This window comes from Apodemus sylvaticus, chromosome 16 (genome assembly GCF_947179515.1).
Source record: "Apodemus sylvaticus chromosome 16, mApoSyl1.1, whole genome shotgun sequence".
Lineage (NCBI taxonomy): Eukaryota > Metazoa > Chordata > Mammalia > Rodentia > Muridae > Apodemus > Apodemus sylvaticus.
Window position 1 is genome coordinate 68810849 of NC_067487.1, and position 26314 is coordinate 68837162.

The window sequence follows — 26314 nt, forward strand, 5'->3', positions numbered from 1 at the left end:
ATTTAATTGGCAAGCCCTGTGTAGTTTCGTCCCTGAATAAAAATTAAACAAACATGTATCATGTGAAGAAAGACACTACACTCACTACCACAGAAGATGGAGAGATCTAGCTGCACTCATTCAGTGCGTTTTCCTACTGGCTAGCGTCCACAGTGCTGGACAATGATACGCGTGCTAGCAGCAGAGAGAGAAGCCACCAGTCTCACCCACCTTGGACTCTGAGCTGCAGGACCAGAGAGCTGCCTGCAGGACACACTGCTTCACCACTGACGGGAACGTTATGGGAGTAACATACAAACTGCTGCTTCTTAGCGATCACTCCATGAGATGCCACCTGGACCTGACACTGTCAGCAAGGCTAAGAGCCTGAAGCTAGACAGGTCACAAGCCCTAGGGAAAGCCTACTGTCCTTCTGCTAAATTAACACAGCGATAATAACACATTGTTATACCCACAGATGCTCAGCTCTCAGAGAAGTTACTTTGTGTAAATTGTGTAGTCGACAATTAACACAGAAACCCACACCTGGTCACCATGGAGAAAAGGGACTTTGGAATTTTCAGTCCTAAATCCTCCCCTCAAGGTTCAGTGATCTACACAGAAAAGGGAGAAAAAGATTGTAGAGCCAGAGGTGGTGGGTGCCTTTGCAGATAGGCTAGGGCAGATGCACACGAGAGCTCCGTGACTGCGACAGCACGCACAAGAGCTGCGCAGGCTCAGGATAAACAAGAGCCCAGCGTAGGAGGCAGATCCCACCCTGAAGTGACTGACAGTGCGGCGAGGAGAAGTGAGTTTCCTTCAAAACTAACTCGTGTCTACCAGCCACTCTCCAGGGCTGGCCCATGTTTAGGACTTCGGCCAGTACAAACTGGACTCCATGTTTTTTTTTTTTTTTTTTTTAAGATTTTGTTCTTAAAGAGAGAGAGGACATGACCTGGAAGAAGGTGGGGGAGGGGATGAATATGACCCAAATACATTGTATGAAATTTTCAATTAAATAAAAATATTATTTAAAAAGTACCTTTCTACATAACACACTGTTCCTTCAAATCAAATCTGAAAACTTTCTCTGTAAATCTTTTTTCTCTTTTTATTACTAATTTATTGTATTTAAGTTATGGCTTCTGCTGAGACATGTTAATTTTCATACATGTATCTTACTGTACTTTGTTCTTACTTGTTTCCCCTCCTTTCTGTAATTAGTCCTTCAAGTGCTTCTCACTAATTAATACTTGTATACTTACTCTGGGAGAAGTTTATATTTCCCCAAATCAATTTCTGGGAAAAATGTGTCACTTTCAAATTCCTGCATGATCCTTGTCACAAAGAGTCTGAGGTGGCCTGGTTGATTCATGGCTTCCTTTAAAACAAAACACAAAGTATCACTCTCCTTAACCTGTGTTGAAGGGCAAAGAGACTAAAAGATACTTGTTTTAGTTAAGTTTGTAGTAGGCATTAAATGCATGTTTACAGTTGTTCAGTCTTACTATGTATAAAATGTTTTGAAAAAAGATTTGCTTATCTGTTTAAAACTGATGCCTATATGCTATACGTTTTGTGTGGGAATGTGTATGTGAGTTCTGATATTTGTGGAGGCCAGAGGAGCCGGTGGGTGTGAGCCACCTGACTGGGATGCTGGATCTGAGCTCAAGTCCTCTGAAAAGAACCAGTGCTCTTAACCGCCAAGCCATCTCTCCAGCCCCTAAAACTTACTATACAAACCTCCAACTCTGAAGCCTCAGTTACACTGACAATAACACTAGCCACAATTAGTAACTGTGAACATAGAACCTTCCTTACTCTGTCATCTGGTTTATTACATCTTTTCCTTTAAAGTCTAAGCATTCTGTCACACTGCTTTCCTTTGGTGGCTCCTATAAGGATTTATTTACCCTTATTACCTAGTTGCTATTCCAAAGAGACCTTTGCATCTGTACACTTGAGTAACAAAGTACTTTTGTGAGATTGTCACTGTTGAAAACAGCATGGGAACACTCAGTATACAATTTCCTTAAAATGATTTATTTACATATTTGTGTGTCTGTGTGAGTAAATGCATCTGTAGCCTATGCTGGAAGAGGCTATAGAATCACTCAGAGTTGGAGAAAGCTACAGGATGCTGTGTTTGTTATGTGGGTGCTAAGATCTGAATCCTGGTCCGCATGATTGTGTAGCAAGAGCGTTTAACTGCAGAGCCATGTCTCTGGTCCTTTTCTTACTCTGGTAAACCTTTCTTACTCTGTCATTACCTAAAACTGCCCATTTCTCTGCAAGCAGGCCATTCATCTTGCCCTTTGTTTGTTAATGATGGTGCTCAGTCTGTTCTGGTTATCGGCTTTTCTAACCAGTCTATGATGTTAATTTGTTCGTCTCTATAGACAAAATGGCTTTGGAAGAAATAGCTTATATTTCTAATGGAAAGGATCATTCTTAAGAGCAGATAACTATCGATCCTCAAACATATATAGGAAGAAAAATCATTTATTATAACTGCTGCAATCAAATAAATACTGTACTAGTTTCCACTGTAGCCCAAGCCAGAGAAGTTGACAAGGGCTAACTGGAGCTACGTCTGCAGCTCTATACCAAAGCGGGGCGAGCCTTCTATAAAGGGACATAGAGTGAACATTTCAGGCGCGGATGGCCATAGGCTTCTTATCCTTACAGCAAAAGCAGCCATGCTGTAGGCACCTGTACACTCCACTTCAGAGCTGGCATGGGAGGCCAGGCTGGAAGCACTGCAACATGCCAGACTGCATCCTGTAGGCCTCCACTTTCTTACTGTAGGGCTAATTTCATAAGTGCATTTAGTCCTTAGTCTACAGAATGTATCTTAATATGAGACAATGTTACAGGGATGTGAGATGGTTTATAATCAGCTTAGGAATCTGTAATCCTCCTTTCTCGAATCATCTCTGTGTAAACATGTTAACATATACCCCAAAGGGGTGGGACTGATTTTTCTTCCACATGTTAATCTTTCCAAATAAAAGCCAAACAAACAAACAAACTGGAAGTCAGTTGGTACCAAACGATACCAGGAAAAGAGTATTTTCTGCTTTGCCCATTATTTCCTACTTTGATATGAAACCATGCCAACCCCTACTGCCCTCAGGTTGCATAGAGGTCGCAGAGGTAAAGTTTCTATCCATCTGGAAGAGCATAGCATTTATCCTGGAGTCAAAGGTACAGCAGCACGCTCAGGGCATATTTGGGGAGTTGAAAGCTGTACCATGTACTATGCTCAAGAAATGAGACGGATTCTTAAACGGAAATAACTAGTAGTTTGAATTGAAAATGACTAGCATGTGGAAAGAGCTTGGCCAAAGAACACAAGATTCCAGTTACACAGGGAGAATAAGGTCTGGGGGCTCTACTGCGCTGCATAGCACTGTGCTTAGAACACATAGTAAGGATGTAATGTCTTACTTACTGTGTTCTTCAAATTGCTGGGAGTTGAATTTAAGTGTTCCCATCACAAAAAAATAAGCATGGTGATATATCTCAATTTAGTCACTCTACAAATACATGCTTCAGACTGTCTGATTATTTGCCAGTTTAGATATAGACTTAAAAATAAGGCATGGAAGTTGATGGGAGTGGGTGGGAGAGTGACTCTGCCTAAAGCACATGAAATATGGTACATCATAATGTAATATAAAACTTTATACATTAACATATAAACATGTTCTATTTATAAGTATGAGTGGTATAAATTATAAATCTTGCATTTACTTTAATATTTATTTTGTATAACAGTGCCAAATAATTCATCTTGACACCTGTGTAGCTTACAGTAAGGACAATGCGCTGCTTCCCATGTGCATGGTGGGAAGCAGGGAAGGGTATTTCTTTCTATTTACATATAACTTTAACTTACCTGGTAAACAGAACTGCCTCCGACTATCCAAACCATGTCTACTTTACTTGCTAACTCTGGTTGTTCAATAAGTTTTAAGGCATCATCCAGACTTTTGGCAAGAAAATGAGCTCCTTGTGGTGGTTCCCTGAGGTTAAAAAAAAAAAGGTTTTTGTAAAAGCCTGTCCACACTAGTCAAACAATCTGAATTGGCAGCATTCAGTACAAACTATGAAAACTAGTTCTCTCCCCGCAAAGTACTTGGAATGTATGGCTAGTGTCCAACATCCATTCTACGTTTCATGCCCGAATAGTACTTGCAGATCAGAACATAAATCCATATGTGACACCCTATTGTATCTACAGTGGAAAACAACCTCACAGCAGCTGTCTCTGCTGTGGTGGGGTGAAGGTCAGGGTGGAGAGTGAGGGGACTCCCTGGAACCTTAATAAGGTCACATAGGTAAATCTTTATCAACACTTAGCTCACATGCATCTCGCTGTATTAACACTTACCACAAGCAGGAGCAACATGGAATTCTAGCTAATGACACACGGGACACATTTGGGGGAAATGGACTCGTTCTCCCCTTTATTTTGAAATGTGTGGACAAATAGCATCAACCAGAATGGTGATGACAACAAAGCAGTAAAGTTAAAGTAAAGTTAATGGCAGAGTCCATGCAGTGCCTGTGCAGCTGTTTAATGAGAGAGCCCGTGCAGTGGCTGTGCAGATGTTTAATGGCAGAATCCACACAGTGGCTGTACAGATGTTTAATGGCAGAATCCACAGTGGCTGTGCAGATGTTTAATGGCAGAATCCACACAGTGGCTGTACAGATGTTTAATGGCAGAATCCACAGTGGCTGTACAGATGTTTAATGGCAGAATCCACACAGTGGCTGTGCAGATGTTTAATGGCAGAATCCACACAGTGGCTGTGCAGATGTTTAATGGCAGAATCCACACAGTGGCTGTGCAGATGTTTAATGGCAGAATCCACACAGTGGCTGTGCAGATGTTTAATGGCAGAATCCACACAGTGGCTATGCAGATGTTTAATGGCAGAATCCACACAGTGGCTGTGCAGATGTTTAATGGCAGAATCCACACAGTGGCTGCACAAATGTTTAATGGTAGAATCCTCACAGGGGCTGTGCAGATGTCTAGTGAACAGTTCTGTCAGCTTGGATACTGATCTGATTAAATATTAGATAAAGACTATCCACATGATTTTGAAACACCTGAAACAGCATTCAGATTGTTAATGTATGTGGGGAAAAGAACTGTCATATTTTGAACAATATGGAAAGGAGAGAGAGTATATGAAAATGAGCTTGTTACCAGTTATAAATACTCAGCAAGGAAACTGTTAAATAAACTCACTGCCTATGCTGACTAGCTCAATTTCAGATCTCATATGTGATGGTAAGGAGAGTTGCAGTTCCCTTTATAAATGAAGAAAGGTATACAACTAGGCTTTTATAGTGATTAGATACAAAAAAGAAGTTACTAATTCAATGTCAACTTCTTAGCTGGTGCTTTAAAAGGATTACTTACGTAATTGTCTTTCAACTGGTAGTTATAACAATGACTAATCAAGGACTAATGGGGACTATTCATTTTCCTGGGAGCTTTCTCCCTCTCTTCTTGATTTCTATTTTACTTTTCTCACCATTTGTCATTTGTAATAGGATAGAGCAAAAATGTATTTGGACTTCCACTGGAAAGAACCAAACAAAACAGCAGAGGCCAAAGTAAGTTAAATGAGCCAAGCTATCACTAAAGGTTACCAGGGTAGCTTCAGGGACAAGGCTGGAGACTGTGGTGCTCAAGGAAAGAACAGGAACTAGGAGGGAAGATGTAAGAGTCATGGAGGAGATGATCTAGTTCATAAACTGTCTATGGAGACTGGGATGCTGATTAAGGAACTGATACAGTTTAAAGCTGAGAGCAAAATGATCTCCACAGGGACGGGAATGTGCTCGCCATGCCTGAGGGCCTGGGCTTAATGCCTAATACACACAGGAGAATAATAAGAAATCATCGATGAAGTCCTGAACTTAATGTGCTAACCCAGAGCTCCCAAGTGTAAGAGAGTGTTTCCCTGGTCTACAGACAATCTTCTTTCTCTACTACTTTTTCCTGATCCAGGATCCAGAGTCTGATTTATAGTCACTCACAGTTGAACAACTTTGATGCTCCCAATGAAAACAAAGGTTCATGTAGAAAGAAAATGTAGTGCCTTCCAGTAACCTTTGCATACTCTATTAGTATGAAATTTATCCTGTCTAAAGACTGAACAAACTCAAGTCCCTTACTTCCAAAACAATTCCTCTATGACTTCTCCAAAGCAGAGTAGCTCTCATGTCTTCCTGGTAACTTGTGCTTTTCCAGCTTTCAAGTAACTGTTGATTGACATTCTTATGCACAGGTGTCTTAAACACACCTGACCTATTCAGGTTATCATAGTCAGTGCTTCATTTAATGAAGGGCTCTTTTCTATCTTTAGTTCGCTCTTTATTTTAGGACATCTTTTTTGTCATAGTAACTCTCAAGGCAACTTTTCAGAATAAAATGAACCTCAATTAATTATACTTAAGTAACAGTCTGGTAATAGGTTGGGAGAAATTGAAGAGAAAGGACACATGTTTGATATTGAATTAGATCCTAGGATAATAAAAGAACAGCAATGGGAGGACTGGTGAAACTTGAATAAACTCCAGTTTATTAAAAAAAAAAAAAACCATGCAAAACATCCCAAAATAAATCATTGATGTGAACTTGAAAGAAAAGGGGCAAATATATCAATACTGTGTCAAGAATTGTGTGGACTTGGCTGGTATACTGTTTCTTAACTAGAATCAAGGGGATTAAGAGAAACAACGTTTAAGTAGGCATTTAGAAACTAATGTGTAAATCATTAGTCCATTTAGTAGAACCAGCCTCCCATGTAGCTACTAGACAGTAATTTAGTTTCTAATAGACCAATTAGGGAACATATACAATATTTTATAATTTCTGATATACAAAGTTGAGTCATTAGGATGATCTTATTTTTAGGACACTCAAAGACAACTTACTCTGTAAAGATTTCTCAGCTTCTAGGCTGGCCATAAAGGTTTAAAAGTCTTTTTACCTACTGCGATGGGATGGTAATGAGGCAGATCTCAGCAAAGGCCAAAAAGTAGGAAACCAGAATAGGAAGATGTGCAGAGGACTTGGCTGCAGACATGGTGACAATCCATGGTGGGGCAACGACAGTGCCACTGAGTGTCAACAGAGGGAAAACCATGCCCCAAAGCACAAATGCAGTTTGCTTCCTTAGAGATCACTGCAGACTACAGTGAAGTAATTTAACACATGAAAACTTAGAGAAAGTTGAGGGTAGGAAAAAAGTAACTTAAGGTGAGGTTCAAAATACTAATGAAGACAGTAGTGCATTCTCTAGTCCCCTAGAATAAAGGAGAGGGTACGTGTTGATTTAGGTAGAGATTTATTTATGTCTTAGTATTCAAGAAGTAAAAAACGTGATTTGCTAAGGTGAAAAGTGAGGTCACGAGCTTATTCACTGTGATCCCATTGACGTTAAAAGACAAAAAGTTGGGCTGGAGAGATGGCTCAGCAGTTAAGAGCACTGACTGTTCTTCCAGAGGTCCTGAGTTCAAATCCCAGCAACCACATGGTGGCTCACAACCATCTGTCATGGCGATTTGATGCCCTCTTCTGGTGTGTCTGAAGACAGTGACAGTGTACTCATATACATAAAAACAAATACATCTTTAAAAAAAAGGCAAAAAGTTTATGTACTATGAAGAGGAATCAAATACCATTAATGTTCATTATGATGCTAGGGCTCAAACCCAGGGCCTTTATGTATGCTCCTCTCCCAGGTCCTAATATTAATATTTTCTATAAGCTACAAGGCAGTGAGGTTAGGAACTGGTATCTGTTAAGTACTGTGTTGGGTTATTTCTTCTGTGATATGAAACATGAGCAAATCAACTTAAGGCCGGAAAGGTTTAGTTTGGCCCACTATTTTGTGCTGTAGCTCACTAGCACCTATCTTGTGCTGTAGCTCACCAGCGCCATTGCTTTGGGCCTGAGATAACCATGTGAGGAAACGTGGCAGAGCAATGAGACACACTGAATGGAGGATAAGAAGCACATCCCTCTCCAAAGCTAGGCTCTAAAGGATCCATCTCCCCGTTCAGGCTCCATCTCCTAACATCCCTTCAGTTGTGAAGTTATTAACAGACTGATAAAGTTAGTTTGGGTCCTCATTATCTAATTACCCCCACCCCACAAGTCCATCAACTAGAACAGGCGATTTCTGGGGACACTGAAAATGCAAACCATAACAGGTACCTTTCGTGAGTGAGACACCTAACATACAGAAACCATGAATCCTGAAAAATCATCCTAAGAGCTGTTTTATTCATCTCATTTAGTAGTTAATACAGTCGAGGTCCAGCAAGCTTCACTCATGAACTGCTTAAATCCAAAGCTACCTGAGCTGGAGCAGGCAGTAAGGACTGCATTACGAATAACTCACCATCCAAACCAGTTGGTGCCGTCAGAACTCATCCCAACACCCTTAAGGACTAGAGCCTTATCTACAGCATAAGCCCTGAACCACACTTCCTGACTGAATGTCTTAGTACAATAGGAACTGAGGGGGCGCTTACACTATGGAGCACTTCATTCTTTTCCTTTTAAGTGGTTGATTTTATCACCTTAAGAATTAGGAAAAAAATATGGAAACAGTTCTGCAAGTTCCTTCAAACCATTTTCTATAGACCTAGCTATCAGTTATTATTTATAACTGGCTTTTCATTTCACAAAAACTAAAAATGCCTATGTTTTGAGTTTCAGCGAATTGAAGTGACTATCCCATTTTTGGAATCAATTCTAAATACAATAAGATGTGAAGGACATGTAGAAACTGGTCATGGTCATTCCTCTATTATCGCTAGCTAGCCACAATACACAGATACTGCGTGTTCTTTATAGAGTGTCAGAGGTGAAATATTTCAGAGTATTGAAATGGTCCAGGTATCTTCAGGAGAAAGAGTGTCTGCAGTTGGCTTCTGCCAAGGCATTTTATTTCCTCCAAATTAACATTTGAATAGATAATTCCTTCTTTGTGACTGGAAATGTCTTAAGAACCTGAGGTGGTTGGAGAAATAGCTCAGCAGTTAAGAGCACTGGCTGTTCTTCTAGAGGATCTGAGTTTGATTCCCAGCACCCACGTGGCAGCTCACAACTGTCTGTAACTCCATTCCTAGGTGGTACAGTGCCTTCTGGCTTCCAAGGCACCATGCACATGGTGTACAGACACTCAGGTAAGTGTTATAGACACTTACACATAAAATTAATAAAATTAATTTTTTTTTTTTTAGAGAAAAGGACTGGAGGTGGAAGGGTACGTGGATAAGATTAGCTAGAAGTCAAATCTGGTAGTTTGACCTTGGTCATGACTTTGATATTGTTGCTCCTAGTCTTCGATTACTAAAATAACTTCTTGGCTCTTAAAGGATTTTTAGTCTGGAATTTTTTGGTCAGCAGATGACAACAATCTAAGAGAAAGTTAAGATTCAGGATATTGACTATTCTTCCTGAAATTAATATGTAGTCACCAGCAGCAATGCACCATCTTAGAGTATTAGGCACTGCTTGTTTGAACTACAGTCAAGAATGTTTTATTCAAGAGCCATCCAGAGAAACAGATGCAACAGAAGATATAGTTGTGTAAGAGCTTCACTGTGGGAGATTGGCTTTCATGGATGTGAGGTGCAGTTACACAAATCCAAAACTATGGAGAGCAGACATCAAGTGGGTGCTCTGGCCACTCTGGGAAGTCTCAGATCTACCCAGGAGGCCTTTCAGTGGTTTAAACCAAGTCCTTGTCTTAGTTAGGGTTTCACTGCTGTGAACAGACCCCATGACCAACGCAAGTTTTATAAATGACAACGTTTAATTGGGGTTGGCTTACAAGCTCAGAGGTTCAGTCCATTATCATCAAGGCAGAAACATGGCAGCATCCAGGCAGGCATGGTGCAGGAGGAGCTGAGAGTTCTACATTTCATCTGAAGGCTGCTAGTGGAAGACTGACTTCCAGGCAACTAAGGTGAGGGTCTTAAGCCCACACCCACAGTGACACATCTACTCCAACAAGGCCACACCTCCTAATAGGGTCACTTCCTGGGCCAATCATATACAAACCATCACAGTCCTCATAGATGTCATCGCATCTACAAGCCAAGCATCTGAGTGAAAGGAAGTCAAAACAGCCCTAGGAGAAAGAGAGAACACTTCCCAGAGCTGTACGCCAAGAGATTCTTATGTGGGGTTCCTCCCACATACCTCCTGCAATGGCAGAGGTTAAAAATTAGAAGAAAATACACAACATTTGCATTGGTTGCCTCTGCTGAAGGGGAAAATGTAATGCCTCTCACCATCTGCCTCCATCTTCGTGCTGCTCCCTGTCTTGGTTGCTAGGATATTCTGGTGATCACTCTCCTTGAAAAAAGTCTGCATTCACAGGCTATATTGCTATACCCAAGGACTTTTTAATAACATATTCTTGAATACTACTCAAATTTATTTATGGCCAGCTTGAGCTAAAATAAACATAAAGCAATCTCAGTGGGGAAGATGTTGGGTTGAACCAGCATTTCTCCTCAAATGATGAGTCTAATTTCTTCTTTATGACCCCCCTATGGTGTATGTAATTAGATTTTGTTGCTTTCTGTGTATTTATATGTAACATTGAGTAGAGTGCTTTGTTTTGGAGGGGTTTGTTTTTAAGTATTTTCCAGTATGCTGGAGAAGTTGAAATATCATTTAGAGAAAAATTTTATAAGGCTCATTTTTTTCTTCAATCTCTGGGTTCTCCACTTGGTTGTCACTTTACCCGCGTTCATAGCTGGGTCCACACACTGCTAGGTCCTTTATCACAGGACCAGCATTACACATGGCAATCACTATGGCTTATGCAGGCTTCTACTAGAACTTGGTTTTTAGCCTCTAACCCTGTATGGGGAAATTCTGAATCCTCAAGGTACCCCCCCACCAAAGTCACTAAGAGGAGATGATGCCTATAAACCTTTCTAGGTGGTCAAGTTGTAACTTCACTAGAACTGATGTGGGGTTAACAAGGCCTGCTGACGGGTGAGACAGTGGTGACAGTGGTAATGGTCCCAGGACTCTGAGCACACCAGAAGTCAACTTTGTAACCCTAGAGGGATGCATTGATTTACTTGGAAGGGGAGTGAAGTTTTTAGTAGGGGAGGATGTAGTGTATGTATGTATGTATGTATGTATGTATGTATGTATGTATGTGAATGGCTTGGTACCCAAAAATGAAAGAAGTTTCGAATCAGTGCTATATTCTAGAAATTATGTTTGGGAAATCTCAATTGCCTCCAAGATATAACATATCATATATATACTAGAAATTGTTTAACACTGCAAATCATCTCCATAAAAGCTATTCTAAGCTTCATGGTGTGATAATTTCTTATGATTTCTCTACCATATTCTTTCTAGTAATGACACTCTCCTCTTGATAAAGCCCTTCCCTCTGATGCATACACATTGCCTATTCAGGACTGAGGTATCTGTAAGTATCTGCTGTGCAAGTATGAGGATCCAAGTTTGATCCCCAGCAACTGGTTCAAAAACAAAGCCTGACTTAGTGGTATCCACCCTCTGTGGATCAGCAGAGACAGGATTCTTGGATCTTACTGGTCAGTTAGCCTAGACTAATAGGTGAATGCAGATCCCAGTGAGAGACCCCATCTCAAGAAAACAAGGTGGACAGACCCTCAGGAAGGACACAGAAGGGCAATGTTCAGGTTTATATGCATGGATGCATACATGTGTGTCTGCCCACATACCTGCACGCGCGCGCGCGCGCACACACGCACACACACACACACACACACACACACACACACACACACACACACACACACACAGGTTCATCACTTTCACACCGCCTCATCCTGTTATGTACTGATCTGTGTGTCCTGGGAAACATCAGTTTTCTTGTGGTGAGCTCATGTTATAGCACTTACTTGAGTTCTCTACTGAGAACTATATTAATTCTGTCCTTTAAAGGTCGATTCTTCTCAGGAATGGAGAACCAGGTTTTCCTACCCATAATCACCAGATTCTGTTTACCTATAAAGCCAAGCAGAATGGATATCAGAAAACACGCATATATTTTCAGTGACATACATAGGCAAGATGATTGTCATAGTGACATCTAGTGGATATCCTTTAGAAAAATTCAGGCAAACAACTTTACCAAAAATTCAGATTTAGTTCTCATTAAATATAGTACAATTTTCAATGTGGCTCTTGCAAGCTATATCTTTTACTTAGGCTTTAATCTATTGCGACCACGCATAATTTCAGTTCCAAGTGCTCAGGCTGATCAGATTTTGTGATTCACTAGATAACCTCATATGCTTCATTAGACTCTAAAATGGAGAAAACTATAGTTTCTAAATTCTTGAGATTAAATGTGTTCACCATCTAAAACTCCTTTTCTCTATCTCAGAGAAATAATACCTATCTATACACATATTCAAGGTCATCTCTACCTATATTCGAGGTCAGGGACCTTTGCAGAAAAGGGGGGCAGAAAGAACACAAGAGCTGGTAGCAGGGGGAGAGAACTGTGGAAGGCTGACTTTCCGGCACAACACAGCTGACATATGCAAGCATTAGTTCACATCTGGCTCCTGCACAGGATCAAGCTATGGAGGCAGGGTTCCGAGGCCCCACCCATACTGGATAGCTATTGGTAGTTGAAGGCTGGGGGGGGGGGGTAGGTAGGGTGGGGGGTGGGGGGTGGGAAGGTGGTGGTGGTGAGGGTGGTGGTGGTGGGGGGGGGCAGGGAGACCATCTTCTGGGTCTGGACTAACTGTAGACTGCTCAAGCCCTGGTCAATGGCTACACACTGGGTTACTAATAACAAGTAGAACATGAATTAGGGAAGGAGAAGGGGACACAGTTGGAGTGAGAAGGTAAAGGGATACAATCAAGAGACACTGGATAAAAATATGAAACTTTCAAAGAATAAAAATACATTTAAAAAGTACTGTTATGAGAACTATACATACATACAGCTTTCATGTTTTATTTAATTACTTGGAAGAAAACGTTGATTTTCAGATGTCTGAATCAAGCGACAATGACCATGCTATGTTTAAGAGTTCTTTAAAACCATGATGTGTGGTGACTAGAGAGATGGTTTAGATGTTAAAAGCACAGTAGACGACCTGGGTTTGGTTCTCAGCACCTACTCCAGAGGCTCACAACAGCCGTTAACTCTAGGACACCCTTCTCAGGCCTCTGTGGGATCCAGGCACACATGTTTTGTACATACAGGTATACAGGCACTCTCAAAACAGTCATAACAAATTTAAATAAATAAATCTTGAAAAAGAATCACTTTTTATCTTGTGTGTATTGTGCACCCATATGCCCAGCCAGGTCAGACAGTACAACTGGGTGTCTTTGCCTTATCTTCATCAGACAAGTTTTCTCACTGAACCTGGAGCCTACAAATTGGGCTCCAGAGCAAGCCCCAGGGGTCTTTCTGTCTCTGCTTCCCTCATGCTGGAATTACAAATGTGCCACCGTGTCTAGCAGGTCCTTAGATCTTTCTTGATTGAGCCATTTCCCAGTCTTAATATTTAGATTCTGTAGACTGTGTTAAGATGGCATTTGCCAACGTGTCTACTAGTGACCTATTATGCTTTCTTCTAATGTTCAAAATCTGCACTGCTGACTTCTTTTTCCCGTCGGCTCTGTCATCTCTCTCCTATGGTGACAAGCAAACATGTCTGCTAGGGAGAAATTACACTGAATGTCCTTACAATTCCAAGCAACTGGAAACTGACTGCCTCATAATTATTGCACATCACTCCCCACTTTTATTTCTAGTCAGTCACCCAGACTGCCTCACTAAAGACCACAGCCTTCATCCCACGATGCCTTTCTAAATCCAACAAATTTATATTTTTTTAGCCTCTTCTTCCCTGCATCTTTCTCCATTTTTTGTCTTCCAGTAACAATTCTAAATACCGGCTCGGGTCTCTATTCAAAGCACTAAATTTTGCTGCCTATTCTGCCCAGTTATATTTGAGTTATATGCACTTGCTAACAAAACTTCAAACACGTGAGGATGTTTAATAAACTCTGGGAATCGCACAAAAATTTCTAGCAAGAAACAAAGATCCCAGATTCCCTGGGGAGCTTTCTACTCATACCAGTACCACGTAAATCTTGCTTCAAGCAAACACTAGAATCCTACGACTTAATTACTCTACATTACCTTCCACGGAAGAGGTTGTGGTCATTCTTTGGAAGTACTTGTACTCATTCCTGAAAGTTAGAAAAACACTCTGTTAATCCCTGTCGTGTGTGCTCGGGCTCCACTCAGCGCCGAAAGGTGCATGCCCCGGTGTGGGGGGTGGTGCTGCTGCCTGCCCGGTGGCCGGACTTTGCTCCCGACCAGGGAGCCTGTGAGCAAAGGCTGGCACAGCTGGGGGATCACCGCGGGAACCCAGAGCTTGGCTTCTCGCTGAGGCCGGCAGGGCTTGCCTACCCGCTCACGCCGGCCCCTAAGCAGGTCGGCCTGCGCGTCCAAGTGCCCGACCCTACTCAGTGAACCGCCTCAGTTTCTCGAGCCCAGCCCGGCCAGTACCTGAGCAGAGGCCAGGGCAGGTCTCCGTTCTTGCCAATGCCCATATTTTGGGACACGGCGACGATGCAGTTCAGAGGTCGAACCATGTTGGCAGCGGGGATAAAACCCTACCAAGCCCTCACGCTAGGAGTGCTGTCAAGTTTGGCGCGAAATCGCAACCCGGAGCTTTGTACCACTGCCGCACCTAAGGCCCCGCCCCCACATGGCCCGCCGCACATCCTATTTGTGCAGCGAAGGCCCCGCCCCCACCAAGTCCAGCATCCTATTCGTTCAGAGAAGGTCCCGCCCCGTCAGGCCGGACAGGTCGTGGCGTGCGCGCGCGCGCGCGCAGGCGCGAGAAAGTGTGTTTACGTGCTCGCGCTCCCGGCAGACCGCCTCTTCTGCACACTGCAATGCCTCGCAGGAAATCCGCGTCGGGAGGTTCTACTGCCGCCGGCCCAGGCCCGGGGAGGCAAGCGGTTCTGAGCCGGTTCTTCAGGTCTGCGGGAAGCCTAAGATCGAGCGCGTCCTCCACGGAGCCAGCAGAAAAGGTAGAGTACGGCTCAACAGCGCCCCTAGCGCCCAACTAGGCGAAGGTCTCCATGGGCCGGTTCTTCCCCGGGGCGGAGTTAGGGGCGGGGCCAGACGGCTAGGGGTGGGGTCAGAGTGGGGCGGGCGCGTAGGCGTCGTGGACGGAAGCGGAGGCCGTGCGTAGAGCCTATTAATGGTGCTTAGGACTGAGAAGGGGCGGGGCCAGGGAAGGGGGAAGGTGGCGGCTTCTGCTAGTCCTTGTTTGAGTTGACTTTATTACCGGATTAGAAGGAATAGATTTGCCGGGCAGTGGTGTCGTACGCCTCTAATACCAGCACTGGGGAGGCAGAGGCAGGCGGGTTTCTGAGTTCGAGGCTAGCCTGGTCTACAGAGTGAGTTCCAGGACAGCCAGGGCTACACAAAAGTAATAGATTTGTCCTTAGCCGTGAATGGCGAGTACTGGCCGGTCCAGCATACGTTTTCTAACCTCTGTTCTTCATTCTTTCCTTTACATTTTCCCTACTGTATCGATGATTGAAGAGGAACTTTATTTACATCTGCTTGCTTGGCTGACTAGAAGAAAGCTGTCTTTAAGGCTAGTTTCTCAGAATTCAGGAATTCTGTATATTTCAGATCCCTGTGCCAGAATATTGTTTTACTGTACAGATTCCCAGTGGAAGCATTTGGATGGATGAAGTTTCTCTAGATGCTTTTCGTTGGCTACTTCTGTTGCTTGCAGCCCTTCAGATAGTTCAAAGCAAAGCAAAATGAAACAAAAACAAAACCCCATAGTGCTATTGTGACAAATACAGGCTCACTGGTGAGCAAGCTACCTAGGGTTCCCTGTTGTGTTTCCCACACTGGCTGACAATGTGTCAGACTTGTTCAGTGTGTGTTAAGGCCTCTGCCATTTCTCAGACTGAAGATGTAGAATGTGATTATAACTAACTGGCTCTTGCTGTCTCCTGTATTTTAATGCAGGTGCAAATCAGTTAAAGAATCCTAACCCCCCCTACCCGGGCGGTGGTGGCCCACGCCTTTGATTCCAGCACTTGGGAGGCAGAGGCAGGCAGATTTCTGAGTTTGAGGCCAGCCTGGTCTACAGAGTAAGTTCCAGGACAGCCAAGGGCTACACAGAGAAACCGTGTCTCGAAAAAAAAAAAAAAAACCCAAAAAAAACCTTAACCCCTTTCATTTATATTTCTTCCCTATGCTGACCGATGCTCTGTTCTCTCTCTCTCTCTCTCTCTCTCTGGTTTTTTGAGACAGGGTTTCTCTGTGTAGCTCTGGCTGTTCTGGAACTCTGTGGACCAGGCTGGCCTCGAACTCAGAAATCTGCCTGCCTCTGTCTCTCAAGTGCTGGGATTACAGGCGTGTGCCACCACTGCCCAGCTACTCTCTTTTTAAGGTTCGTTTATATTTTTGTAAATTCACTAAGATTTATTTTGCACTCACCACTGAGACTACTAGGCAAAAGTTTTAAGTTTTTCGTAGATTATCTACCAACAGATAGTCCCAGGACATCTTTTAATAGTGGGTAGAAGCTTTGAAACAGGAAATACATTGGTTGTTTAATATCTCCTCTTCCTCCCATAGTTTTGCATTTTGAAAATAGATTTTTTTGTTGATCTTGTAGAGGTATTTTATTTAACATATAAGTAGGAAAGGTAGAGAATTCCATATAATTTCAGCAGGATGTTTGGTAATGAGGGACCCTATGTGCCAGTTTCTGTCTCTGATGACAAAAACAGTCATCCCAACAGCCTTTTCAGAATAAAACATAGATCACTCTAGGAGTGGAAAGCAGGGAACTTACTATCCCTCTGCAACAAGTCTAGTGACTCCAGAGACTTTAAGCCTTAGAATAGTGTTAACACACTGTTTCCAACCTTCTTGATACAGGTGACAGAAGGTGACAGCAGGAAGAGGTCACTGGGAAATGGTGGGCCTGCTAAGAAGAAAGCAAAAAATGTTCCAGAGACGGAAGGAGAAAATACTTCAGTGGCGTTTCACAGTCCTGGTAAGTGCTAGAGAATAGGTCTTCTCAGCTGCTCAGGTTCCCCAGAAGGCAGAGGAGACCACTGAGCTGTGTCTCCTGTGTGGAGAAAGCTCCCTGCTGTGCTTCAGCTGCTGATTGGGAGGCTAGGGCCCTGGAGGAGCTCAGTTCTCTTAATTTTGCTGTCGTTCTTCCAACTTTCTCTTTTATTCACTATTGCTGTATTTTTTTTAAGTGTGTGTGTGTGTGTGTGTGTGTATAAGTGTGTGTATGTATGTGTGTGTCTCTGTGTGAGTATGTTTTGTGAGGGTAGATGCCTGTAGAGGCACGAGGCATGGAATCCTCTGGGAGCTGGAGTCACAGGTGGTTATAAGCCATCTGATATGGTTGCTGGCAATTCAGGTTCTCTGATGGAAGAGTGGTATATGCACTAACCACTGGACAATCTCTCCTGCCATGTAATCTGTCTTAAATCTTGGTTATGAAGATGAAACATTTGCTAATGATCTATTATGTGTGTGTGTGTGTGTGTGTGTGTGTGTGTGTGTGTGTATCTGGGTATGCTATAGTACATAGGTAAAGAGATCAGAGACAATTTGCCCGAGTTATTTCTCTCCTTATGTTGTGCGAGTTCTGGCTTTGAACTCAGGTTGTAAGACTTGTTGGTAAGCACTCTTACCCAGGAAGCTATCTCTCAGTCCCCAATGAGCCTCCTGCTATCTGTCTCAAGTCTTTTATGTTTGACTTCCAGAATTGTGCTGGTGCACAGAGCCTCTTTAGGTTCACAGCTCCAGCATTGCTCATGACCGGCTACCATTCTGACTTCTTTACAGTCATTCCTTTTATTTCTGCATCCCGCCGGCTTTGGCTCCTACCATTTTCCTGGGATAGTTTATAACCAGAAATACTGCTTATTTCACCTTTCCAGAGAAATCTCTAGCCTGCACTGAGAGGGAGAAAGGTCCTCAGAGCCTGAAGGGTGAGAAGAATGTAGACTCAGTTTACTTTGAATCAGTTCTCTTATTTCAGAACTTTCCAGACTCCATGGTGCCCCCATTCTGAGTTTCAAGCATTTTGTGTTGCCAATAGAATTGGCCTTTTGCTTTTCTAAGGATTGGGTGTGACTCTTGTGTGCTGAATTAGTGACTAATACACCAGTTCCCTGTCTAGCTTCAGATATCTCCGTAGCAACTGTCATCACTTGTGTCTGTCATACCCAAAGAAACAAGAAGCAAAGCCCCACGAGAGCCCTGCCTTTTAAGATTAAAATTGCATTGCTTATTCTTTCATTGCTTGTTTGTTTATTGTGTGTGTGTGTGCATCTGTGCATCAGGGTCATATGTGTGCAGAGGTCAGAGGATAGCTCGAATGAGTTGGCTCTCTCCTGCCATCTTGTTGTTTCATCATAGAGCATAGGCCATCAGCTTGGTGGCACCATTCCTGCAGAGCCATCTTGCCAGTCCCCGTCACTGTATTTCTCTCTGGATTTCATCAGCAAATGAAATTATATGTGTGTTTAAATGTGTCATCTTTACCTTGACCACAGTGTTCGTTATCACATTATAGCTAGGTGCATTGCTCCCGTGGGATGTCCTTCTGAAAAATTCTGTGCAGCTTATGAATTGAAATAGTGAAGCCAAAATACTATTGGTGTGTTTTCTTCTTCATATTTCCCAAGAGGCAAAGAAATGTCTGAGGCCCAGGATTGTTTTAAAGTCCCTGGAAAAGTTGAAAGAATTCTGCTGTGATTCTGCCCTCCCTCAAAACAGAGTCCAGACAGAAGAAGCTCTTCGGGAGAGACTTGCGATTCTGCCAAAGTGTACTGATTTTGAAGATATCACTCTGCAACGTGCAAAGAATGCGGTTTTGTCTGAAGATTCCAAGTCTCAGGCTAATCAGAAAGTATGTAACTGCTGTGCAGATGAATAATTAGTCACCTTGCTTCCGAAGTACGTTTAGCTTCTTTGAGATTACACAGGGAAATAAATGGTTCCCACATCCAGTCATTCTTGTGAGCTGAGGGAACTTTTGTGTCTTAGGTTTTCTTCTTTTCAGCATTTAAGAGGTTTACTGTTTATTTGGGAGAAATTAGTTGGTTTGTATTAAAACTGTACACAACTCCTGCAGGCAGTCCTGCTGTACAGTATGAGTTAGGAGCATTGATGTGACAGTTTACATATTTTGCATGGGAAATCCTGCTGGGCATCATATGGGTAGGAAGTTTTTCAATCGGAAGCTTGGCAGGTGCAGAGTCAATTCAGAGGTAAAGTGAGTACAGGCTTTTATTTCTTCTGCTGTGAACTTTGCAACTTACTAATGTTTTTGTTATTACGAAAATAGGGAATTTACCTCTTGCTCCACCACTGAAATCCATTCACAGAAGTACTTGGTTCTCATTGTTAGCTTTAAATCAGAATAATTTGCAGAACTTTTGAAAAAAAGCACTAAACTAGTATTCAGAACTTTTCTTCATATTTAGTTGGTTTTCATTGAGTATTGGGAGTAGACATATTCATTCATTTGTTTACTTAGTCATTTATTTATTTTTGTGTTTTGAGACAAGGTTTGTCTGTATAACAGTCCTGGCTGTCCTGGAACTCCCTTTGTAGAGCAGGCTGGTCTCGAACTCACAGAGGTCTGCCTATTTCTGCCTCCTGGAGTTCTGGTATTAATGGTATGTGTCACCATGCTTGTTGGGAATGGACATTTAAAAAAAAGATTTTATTTTGATATGTAGATATGATTGATACCACTGAATTAGAGATTTGGTTACTCACACAAAGCTGCACACACACACACACACACACACACACACACACACACACATATTTGCTTTCTTTGGACATTGAAATTCTATTGTATTTTTCTTAGAAAAGTGTTCAGGACAATTAACTGTTAGCCAGTATTTTTGAAAGTTCCACAAATCCAGGATCTATGAACTCTCAGCTGGGGGGGGGGGGGGATGGCTGACTTACTTGTCATATAGAAACTGAAAATGTTTTGTTTTTCATCTTTTAATACTCAGGGGCAGTTGAGGTGGCATGACTAGTGTATGGAAGTTACAAAGTCTGCTGATTAAACTCGGATTCTCACGGGCCACATTACACCGGTTCCCTACAGCCAATGACCAGCTGTTCATCGATTCTCAACGATGTTGGGAACTAGAAGGAACAGACAGGCATTTCCTGGGAAGCCAGGGAACCAAGTGGATGCCATTACAGGCAATAGGCCTTCGCTGTTGTATTTTCTTTGAGACAGGGTCTCACATACAACCCTGGCTACCCTTGAACTAACAGGGACCTCTCAGCCTCTGTCTTCTAAGTGCTGGGGTAGAGATGTCGGCATCATAGCTGCTGGACTGATGAGCTATTTGGGGTGATGGGATGCAGATGAGTGGTTAACAGCTACTAAGTTGTGGGGCACTGCAGAGCCAGCGGCACCATGGCTCTTGGCAGGCTTTGTGAATTCACAGTTGAGTTCCCTGTGCTGGCTCTAGGGAGATAAAAGAGAGCATAATATGTCTGAGAAATATTTGTCTTCGTAGTTTTAAAAATTGTTTAATATCAATTTGTTAGTATCACACAGATAATTTTTTTGGGGGGGATGTTTATCTTATTCCATAAATGAGTACTTTTTCTAGAAAATGGACTTTTGTGAGTGGGAATTAAATTTTATATTATATAGCATCCTTGGATTTATGTAAAACCATAAAAACAAAAGGGAAAAATCTCATAAAAATTAAAGATAATTGTTTTCTTAGGCTGATTCACTCATCCACATTTGTCTTGCGGTGAGTCCGCACTCCTTCCTTTGGAGGCTCTGTGGAGGAACGGCCTTTCTTTTGCTGAGATAAACTGTCTGACAGCTTCATTTTAGCTCAAGGCTTGAGGGTCTGCTCCTTCAGAGGGAAGGCGGGTGCAGGGCGGGAGACGCTGGCCACACATCTGCAGTCTTCCCTGCAGTGTTCAGCTCTGTCCCTCTGTTTTTTTATCACCTGGGGTGGCGCCACCATAGTCAAGGCTGGCCTTCTTCCCGGTTACAGGGAGAGGGGACCACATAGAAGCTTGACTGTTGGGATGACGTGAGTCTCTTGGGACAGCTCCTGCCTTTATCAGCGTGTTTCCTCCAAGTGCCCTGGATATATGCCTTCTGCTCTAGTCTGCCCAACACTCCTGGGAATAAATACTAAGATATTAACTGACTTGTGAAATAAAAAATGTAAAGAATATAGAGCATTAAACTATTTAGACTTTCAATATACTTATTTATAGAGTTTATTTTGGCTTTCTACTTTTATTTAATTTTTAAAGTTAGCAAACAGAATAATTGTTTTCATTTTCATCTTGCTATCATGTCGTTCTCACTTGTATCCCTTCCCCCGCTGCTCTTTCTGTGTTTTAGATTTGATTTTGAAAACGTTTTTAGACCTATAGATAACTTGGCCTCAGAATGCCTTTAGAAACCTTCCCGTGGAATCACCAAGTGTTAGCTTTTCGCCAAGCGTGCCTTTTCTCTGAGAACTCAGCAATTCAGTTGATGCTTTCTAAACTGTATCAATCTTTTGGTTTCTAGGACAGTCAATTTGGACCCTGCTCTGAGATTTTCCAGCATACTTCTGATTGTAAACCTTTTAACAAGCGATCCAAGAGTGTATATACACCATTAGAGCTGCAGTACATAGACATGAAGCAGGAGCACAAAGACGCAGTTCTGTGCGTGGAATGTGGGTACAAGTACAGATTCTTTGGGGAAGATGCCGAAGTAAGTGATTTTTTTTCTTTTCTTTTCTTTTTCTTTTTCTCACATGGTCATGCTATGCTGCCTAGACTCTCTTTGAACTCCTGATCTTGCTACATCAGACTCTCCACCCCCGACTTCTGAGATTAAAGGTGTATTCTACTAGGTGTACTCACAAGTTGTTTTTTCAAACACTAACTGACTTTTTTTCTTATCTAGCCATAGACTCTTTTAGTATATCTTATTTTCTGTCTTAAAATATTTTTAAAATGTTTTATTTATTTAACCTGAATGTATATGTATACTCTGTGTGTGTGTGTGTGTGTGTGTGTGTGTGTATGTGTGTTTGCTGGCTCACTGTATGTCAACTTGACACAAACTAGAGTTATCGGAGAGGAGGGAGTATAGTCAAGAAAGTGCCTCCAGAAGATCAGTCTGTGTCAGGCTTATAAGACATTTTATTAATTAATTTAATTAAGAAATGATTAGCTGGGCAGTAGTAGCACATACCTTTAGTCCCAGTAGTCAGGAGGCAGAGGCAGGCAAATATTTGAGTTTGGTCTACAGAGTGAGTTTCAGGCTAGGGCTACACAGAGAAACCCTATCTTGAATGCCACCTCCCAAATGTTTTGTAATTAATTTTGTAATTAATGGGGAGGGCCCAGCTCAGGTGGCCCTGAGTCTATAAGAAAGCAGGCCAAGGAAAGCCAAAACGAGCAAGCGAGTGAACAGCACGTCTCAGTGGAGGCTTCCTTGCCTCCAGATTGCTGCCCTGGGTGAGTTTCTGCCCTGACTTCCTGAGTGATGGATTGAGCTATGGAAGTGAAAGGCAAATTAACTTTTTACTCCTTGGTCAGTAGTATTTCATCATAGCAATGTGACCCTAGCTCAGAGAAGATGCTCTGTAGTGTCAGGAGGTGTGTTTCCTCTGTATAAATGGACACACTGCCCCAGATGCTCAGGAGTGGCTTCTACTTGTCAGGTATTTAACGGGTCCATTTGCAAAACAATGTCTTGTTCCTTTACACTCTCAGGTTCTTCCTGTAGAGAAGGCTGGACATTTTAAGGCTTTGGAAACATTTGTGTTTTATGAGGACATTGAACAAAAGCAGTTGTGGTTTTGGGATTTAGAGATTCAGATGTTGGCTCTGAGGTCACCCTGTTGGAGGTGCCCAGAGTAGATGAAACCATATGTTTTACACAGGCATGCCCTTTAAACATTTTATTGATGACTATGTATTTAGAGAAGTGCCAGAGCCTTCATGTATGCAACATGATGCACTGTTAAAGAGTGGACAGACTTGGGACAGGGAGTCTTGAATAGACATTATTGATATTCCTTTTATCTACACTTTTTAGATTGCTGCCCGGGAACTCAATATTTATTGCCACTTAGACCACAATTTTATGACTGCAAGCATACCTACCCACAGACTGTTCGTGCATGTCCGCCGACTTGTGGCCAAAGGATACAAGGTTAGCTCTGGCTTTGATTTGTGGGAATGGAATTTCTCTCTTCTAGAGAGTGAAAGCATGTCTTATGAACTGGGAGAAAGGCTTTCATTGGCCCTAGAACTTGGAATTATGGGAAATTAATATGTGCTCTAGTTATTAGCATTGTGTCTGTATTTCATTTTTTTTTTTTTTTTTGAGTTTTTCTTTTACCTCACACTCACTCACAGTCCTCCAAGCACTGGGTACGAAGGAGTGTCCTGCCATGCCTGCCCCTACAGCGTGTTTCTTCATCTACGTGCCAGTTGCTTGGGGAGCTTTCTGCTCTACATCTGGACATCGAGGGTGTTTTCCTTATTTTCATTCAGTGCTTCACAAAGAACATTTTAACAGTTTGAAACTTTTTTAAAAAAAACAATGGATTTGGTAGTAAGTGTTTCTTATTTTTGTTGAAGGTGGGAGTTGTGAAGCAAACTGAAACTGCAGCATTAAAGGCCATCGGAGACAATAAAAGTTCCGTCTTCTCCCGGAAATTGACCGCTCTTTATACGAAATCCACACTTATTGGAGAAGATATCCTTTTAGGATAGGAAGTTTCCTCTTTCTTGTTGTAGGGGGGGTTTGCTTTAAAATGACAAATTTAACTGAACAGTTTTTCCTTTTCTCTAATGAGAATATGTTTGCTGAGGGGTCCGTTCACTCTACCACAGTGGGTGTCACCAGGGGAGGGTGGGTATGTGTCCATTGTCACAGTGAGAGTAGAATTCATTGTACTTTAACAGCAAGAAAAAGAAATGAGAACAATGAAACAGACCCTTTGTGGGGAGTGTTAGCTTTCCAGGGCTTTGCTAGCTCCTCAGAGTCTTGGTAACATGAGACCTGAAAGTAACTTACTGACTTTATGTGAAACCAACTTCAGAGACAAAGTTAAGACACAAATAAATGTGAGACCACCTTCATTAACTGACTTCAGAAACAAATTACTGAAATGGGTAGCTGCTTGAAATTTTTTTGTCTTGCAGGCTTCAGTGTGCTCAGTGATTGTCCCAAAGTTTATGATCGCTCATACATTCTTTATGTTAGTTGAAGCAAAGTAATTTCATTTTATGTATATGAGAACACCATTGCTTTCTTCAGACACCCCAGAAGAGGGCATCAGATCCCATTGCAGGTGGTTGTGAGCCACCATGTGGTTACTGGGACTTGAACTCAGGACCTCTGGAAGAGCAGTCAGTGCTCTTAACTGCTGAGCCATCTCTCCAGCGCAAAGTAGTTTCATAATGATATTCTTAATTTTTCGTCTTGAGGTAGAGACTCACTGTGTACTCCAGGCTGGCCTTGAATTCCTTCTTCAGCCTTTTTGGTAGTTGGGATTATCCTTGCCTGGGCACCATACCTGACGCATTATTTTAACAAGTGAAATAGTTATTTAGAAGATAAGAGCAAGGTGCATTAAAAAGATTTACTAGTACTAAGTCAAGTCTCTCTTTTTAAATTTTTTCTTTTAGTAAAAATAGATTTCAAATCCATGTATTTTTTTGTCTCTTTTAAAAGGAAACAGGCATCTAATAAATGATAATAAAATTAACTATTAATGATAAAGCAAAGACAAAAAAAAATCGGACTAGGATAAAACTAAACAACAAAAAAAGCCAAAGAAGAAGCACCAGTGACACATACAGATGCTGAGACACACACCAGTCGCACACACAGGAACCCACAAAAGCAGCTGGAAGCTCTATAGCTTATATACTCAAAGGACTGAAATATTAAAGAAATAAAAGGCCACAGATGTAGTCGCGTTTGTCTTCTGTTGGCCTGGGGCCTACACTTAGGAGTGGTTGGCTTCCCCAGTGAGACTTCCTGGAGAAAACAGGGTGACTTTGTCCAGAATAAGCTTTTATCCTTGAGAATTTTGGTTAATGGGATTCATATTTTTCCATGTCTGAGCATACATACAGATATAAATGTATGTTTCTATTTAATATGTTACAGTTCTCTTGATGCTTTAGAGTTTTAGGCACCTTGGAGACGGGGATCCATTTATGCTATTTCAGTGTATGCCCTTAGCTTTGTAGCATTGCTGGGGTGTTGTTAAGGGATCAAGCACCACCATCGACTCAGCAAAATGGCTTCATGTTTGGGCTCCCACACGGTTGTAGGCGCACCTCTAGCCCCTTTGGAATTGAGAAGATAATAGTTGCCTGTCCTTGTACCTGTTACAGTTCAGGGAAGGGATGACATGCCACTATGAAGAATGCCACTTAGAAGAATGAATGCTGCATGAGAAATCAACCCTTGTCACTTAGTGGGAATGACGCATGTGATTTTCTTTAATCATTCCTACATGTGAATCCTCTCATCAGGCTGGATGATTCTGTAAATATTGATGAGGTAATGACAGATACGTCTACCAACTATCTTCTGTGTATCTACGAAGAAAAGGAAAACGTTAAAGACAAGAAGGGGAGCGTTTCCGTTGGTATCGTGGTAAGTCCTCTGAAGGCGAGGAGTGAATGATGGGTGTTCGTGGTTCCTCCCTTGTGTTGTCGTGAGCGGGTACGCGATCAGGATTCAGAAGTGCTCCCAGGGACTTTACTAGGAAAACATTTCCCTCAGAACAGTACCCGTCAAGTAATTAGTTCCAATTTCTTTTCTGATTACTTACTTGGCCCTCTGTGCTGGTGAATGATCCAGATTGTTTCAGACTTTATGCCGTTGTTACCAGTTGATAATGGTGGCAGGGATGGGTGCTTGGGGACAGGGACCTGATAGCACAGTCAAATGCTGCACCCAGTGTGCACATGGCGAGCAGAGATGTCCTCTTTGGCATGCGATCTAATGGGAGTGATGACGGGACTGTCCTAATTAGATTCTGAGGGATGGCGGGTTAAGGGAGATAATTAAGTGGCCAGTGCAAGAAAGTATATTAAATTAATACCAGAAATATGCCCACTCCGTCCTCTGATAAATATGATTCAGGAGCTATAGCAGTACTAATTTTGCATTCTGCCCACTCATGAGCAAATTTATCTAC

General features: G+C 42.3%; 2 protein-coding genes across 4 annotated transcripts in view; one reads left to right on the plus strand and one right to left on the minus strand.

The window, feature by feature from the left end:
• Positions 1 to 15015, minus strand: part of Dhfr (dihydrofolate reductase) — a 32709-nt gene extending 17694 nt beyond the window's left edge. The window contains exons 1-5 of one of the 2 annotated variants that reach the window (XM_052159439.1): positions 14934 to 15015; positions 14211 to 14260; positions 11941 to 12046; positions 3881 to 4007; positions 1245 to 1360 (exon numbers count right to left, since the gene is read on the minus strand). In XM_052159439.1, the coding sequence (XP_052015399.1) occupies positions 1245 to 1360; positions 3881 to 4007; positions 11941 to 12046; positions 14211 to 14235 (374 nt within the window). In that variant the 5' untranslated portion in view covers positions 14236 to 14260; positions 14934 to 15015. Of the gene's footprint in view, positions 1 to 1244; positions 1361 to 3880; positions 4008 to 11940; positions 12047 to 14210; positions 14261 to 14582; positions 14770 to 14933 lie in introns of those variants that run through there. The other variant, XM_052159438.1, reaches the window with a different exon arrangement.
• Positions 14975 to 26314, plus strand: part of Msh3 (mutS homolog 3) — a 170584-nt gene continuing 159244 nt past the window's right edge. For both annotated transcript variants that reach the window (XM_052159436.1, XM_052159437.1), the window contains exons 1-7: positions 14975 to 15112; positions 16995 to 17112; positions 18767 to 18990; positions 21661 to 21849; positions 23185 to 23301; positions 23733 to 23850; positions 25625 to 25767. In XM_052159436.1, the coding sequence (XP_052015396.1) occupies positions 14975 to 15112; positions 16995 to 17112; positions 18767 to 18990; positions 21661 to 21849; positions 23185 to 23301; positions 23733 to 23850; positions 25625 to 25767 (1047 nt within the window). The remainder of the gene's footprint in view (positions 15113 to 16994; positions 17113 to 18766; positions 18991 to 21660; positions 21850 to 23184; positions 23302 to 23732; positions 23851 to 25624; positions 25768 to 26314) is intronic.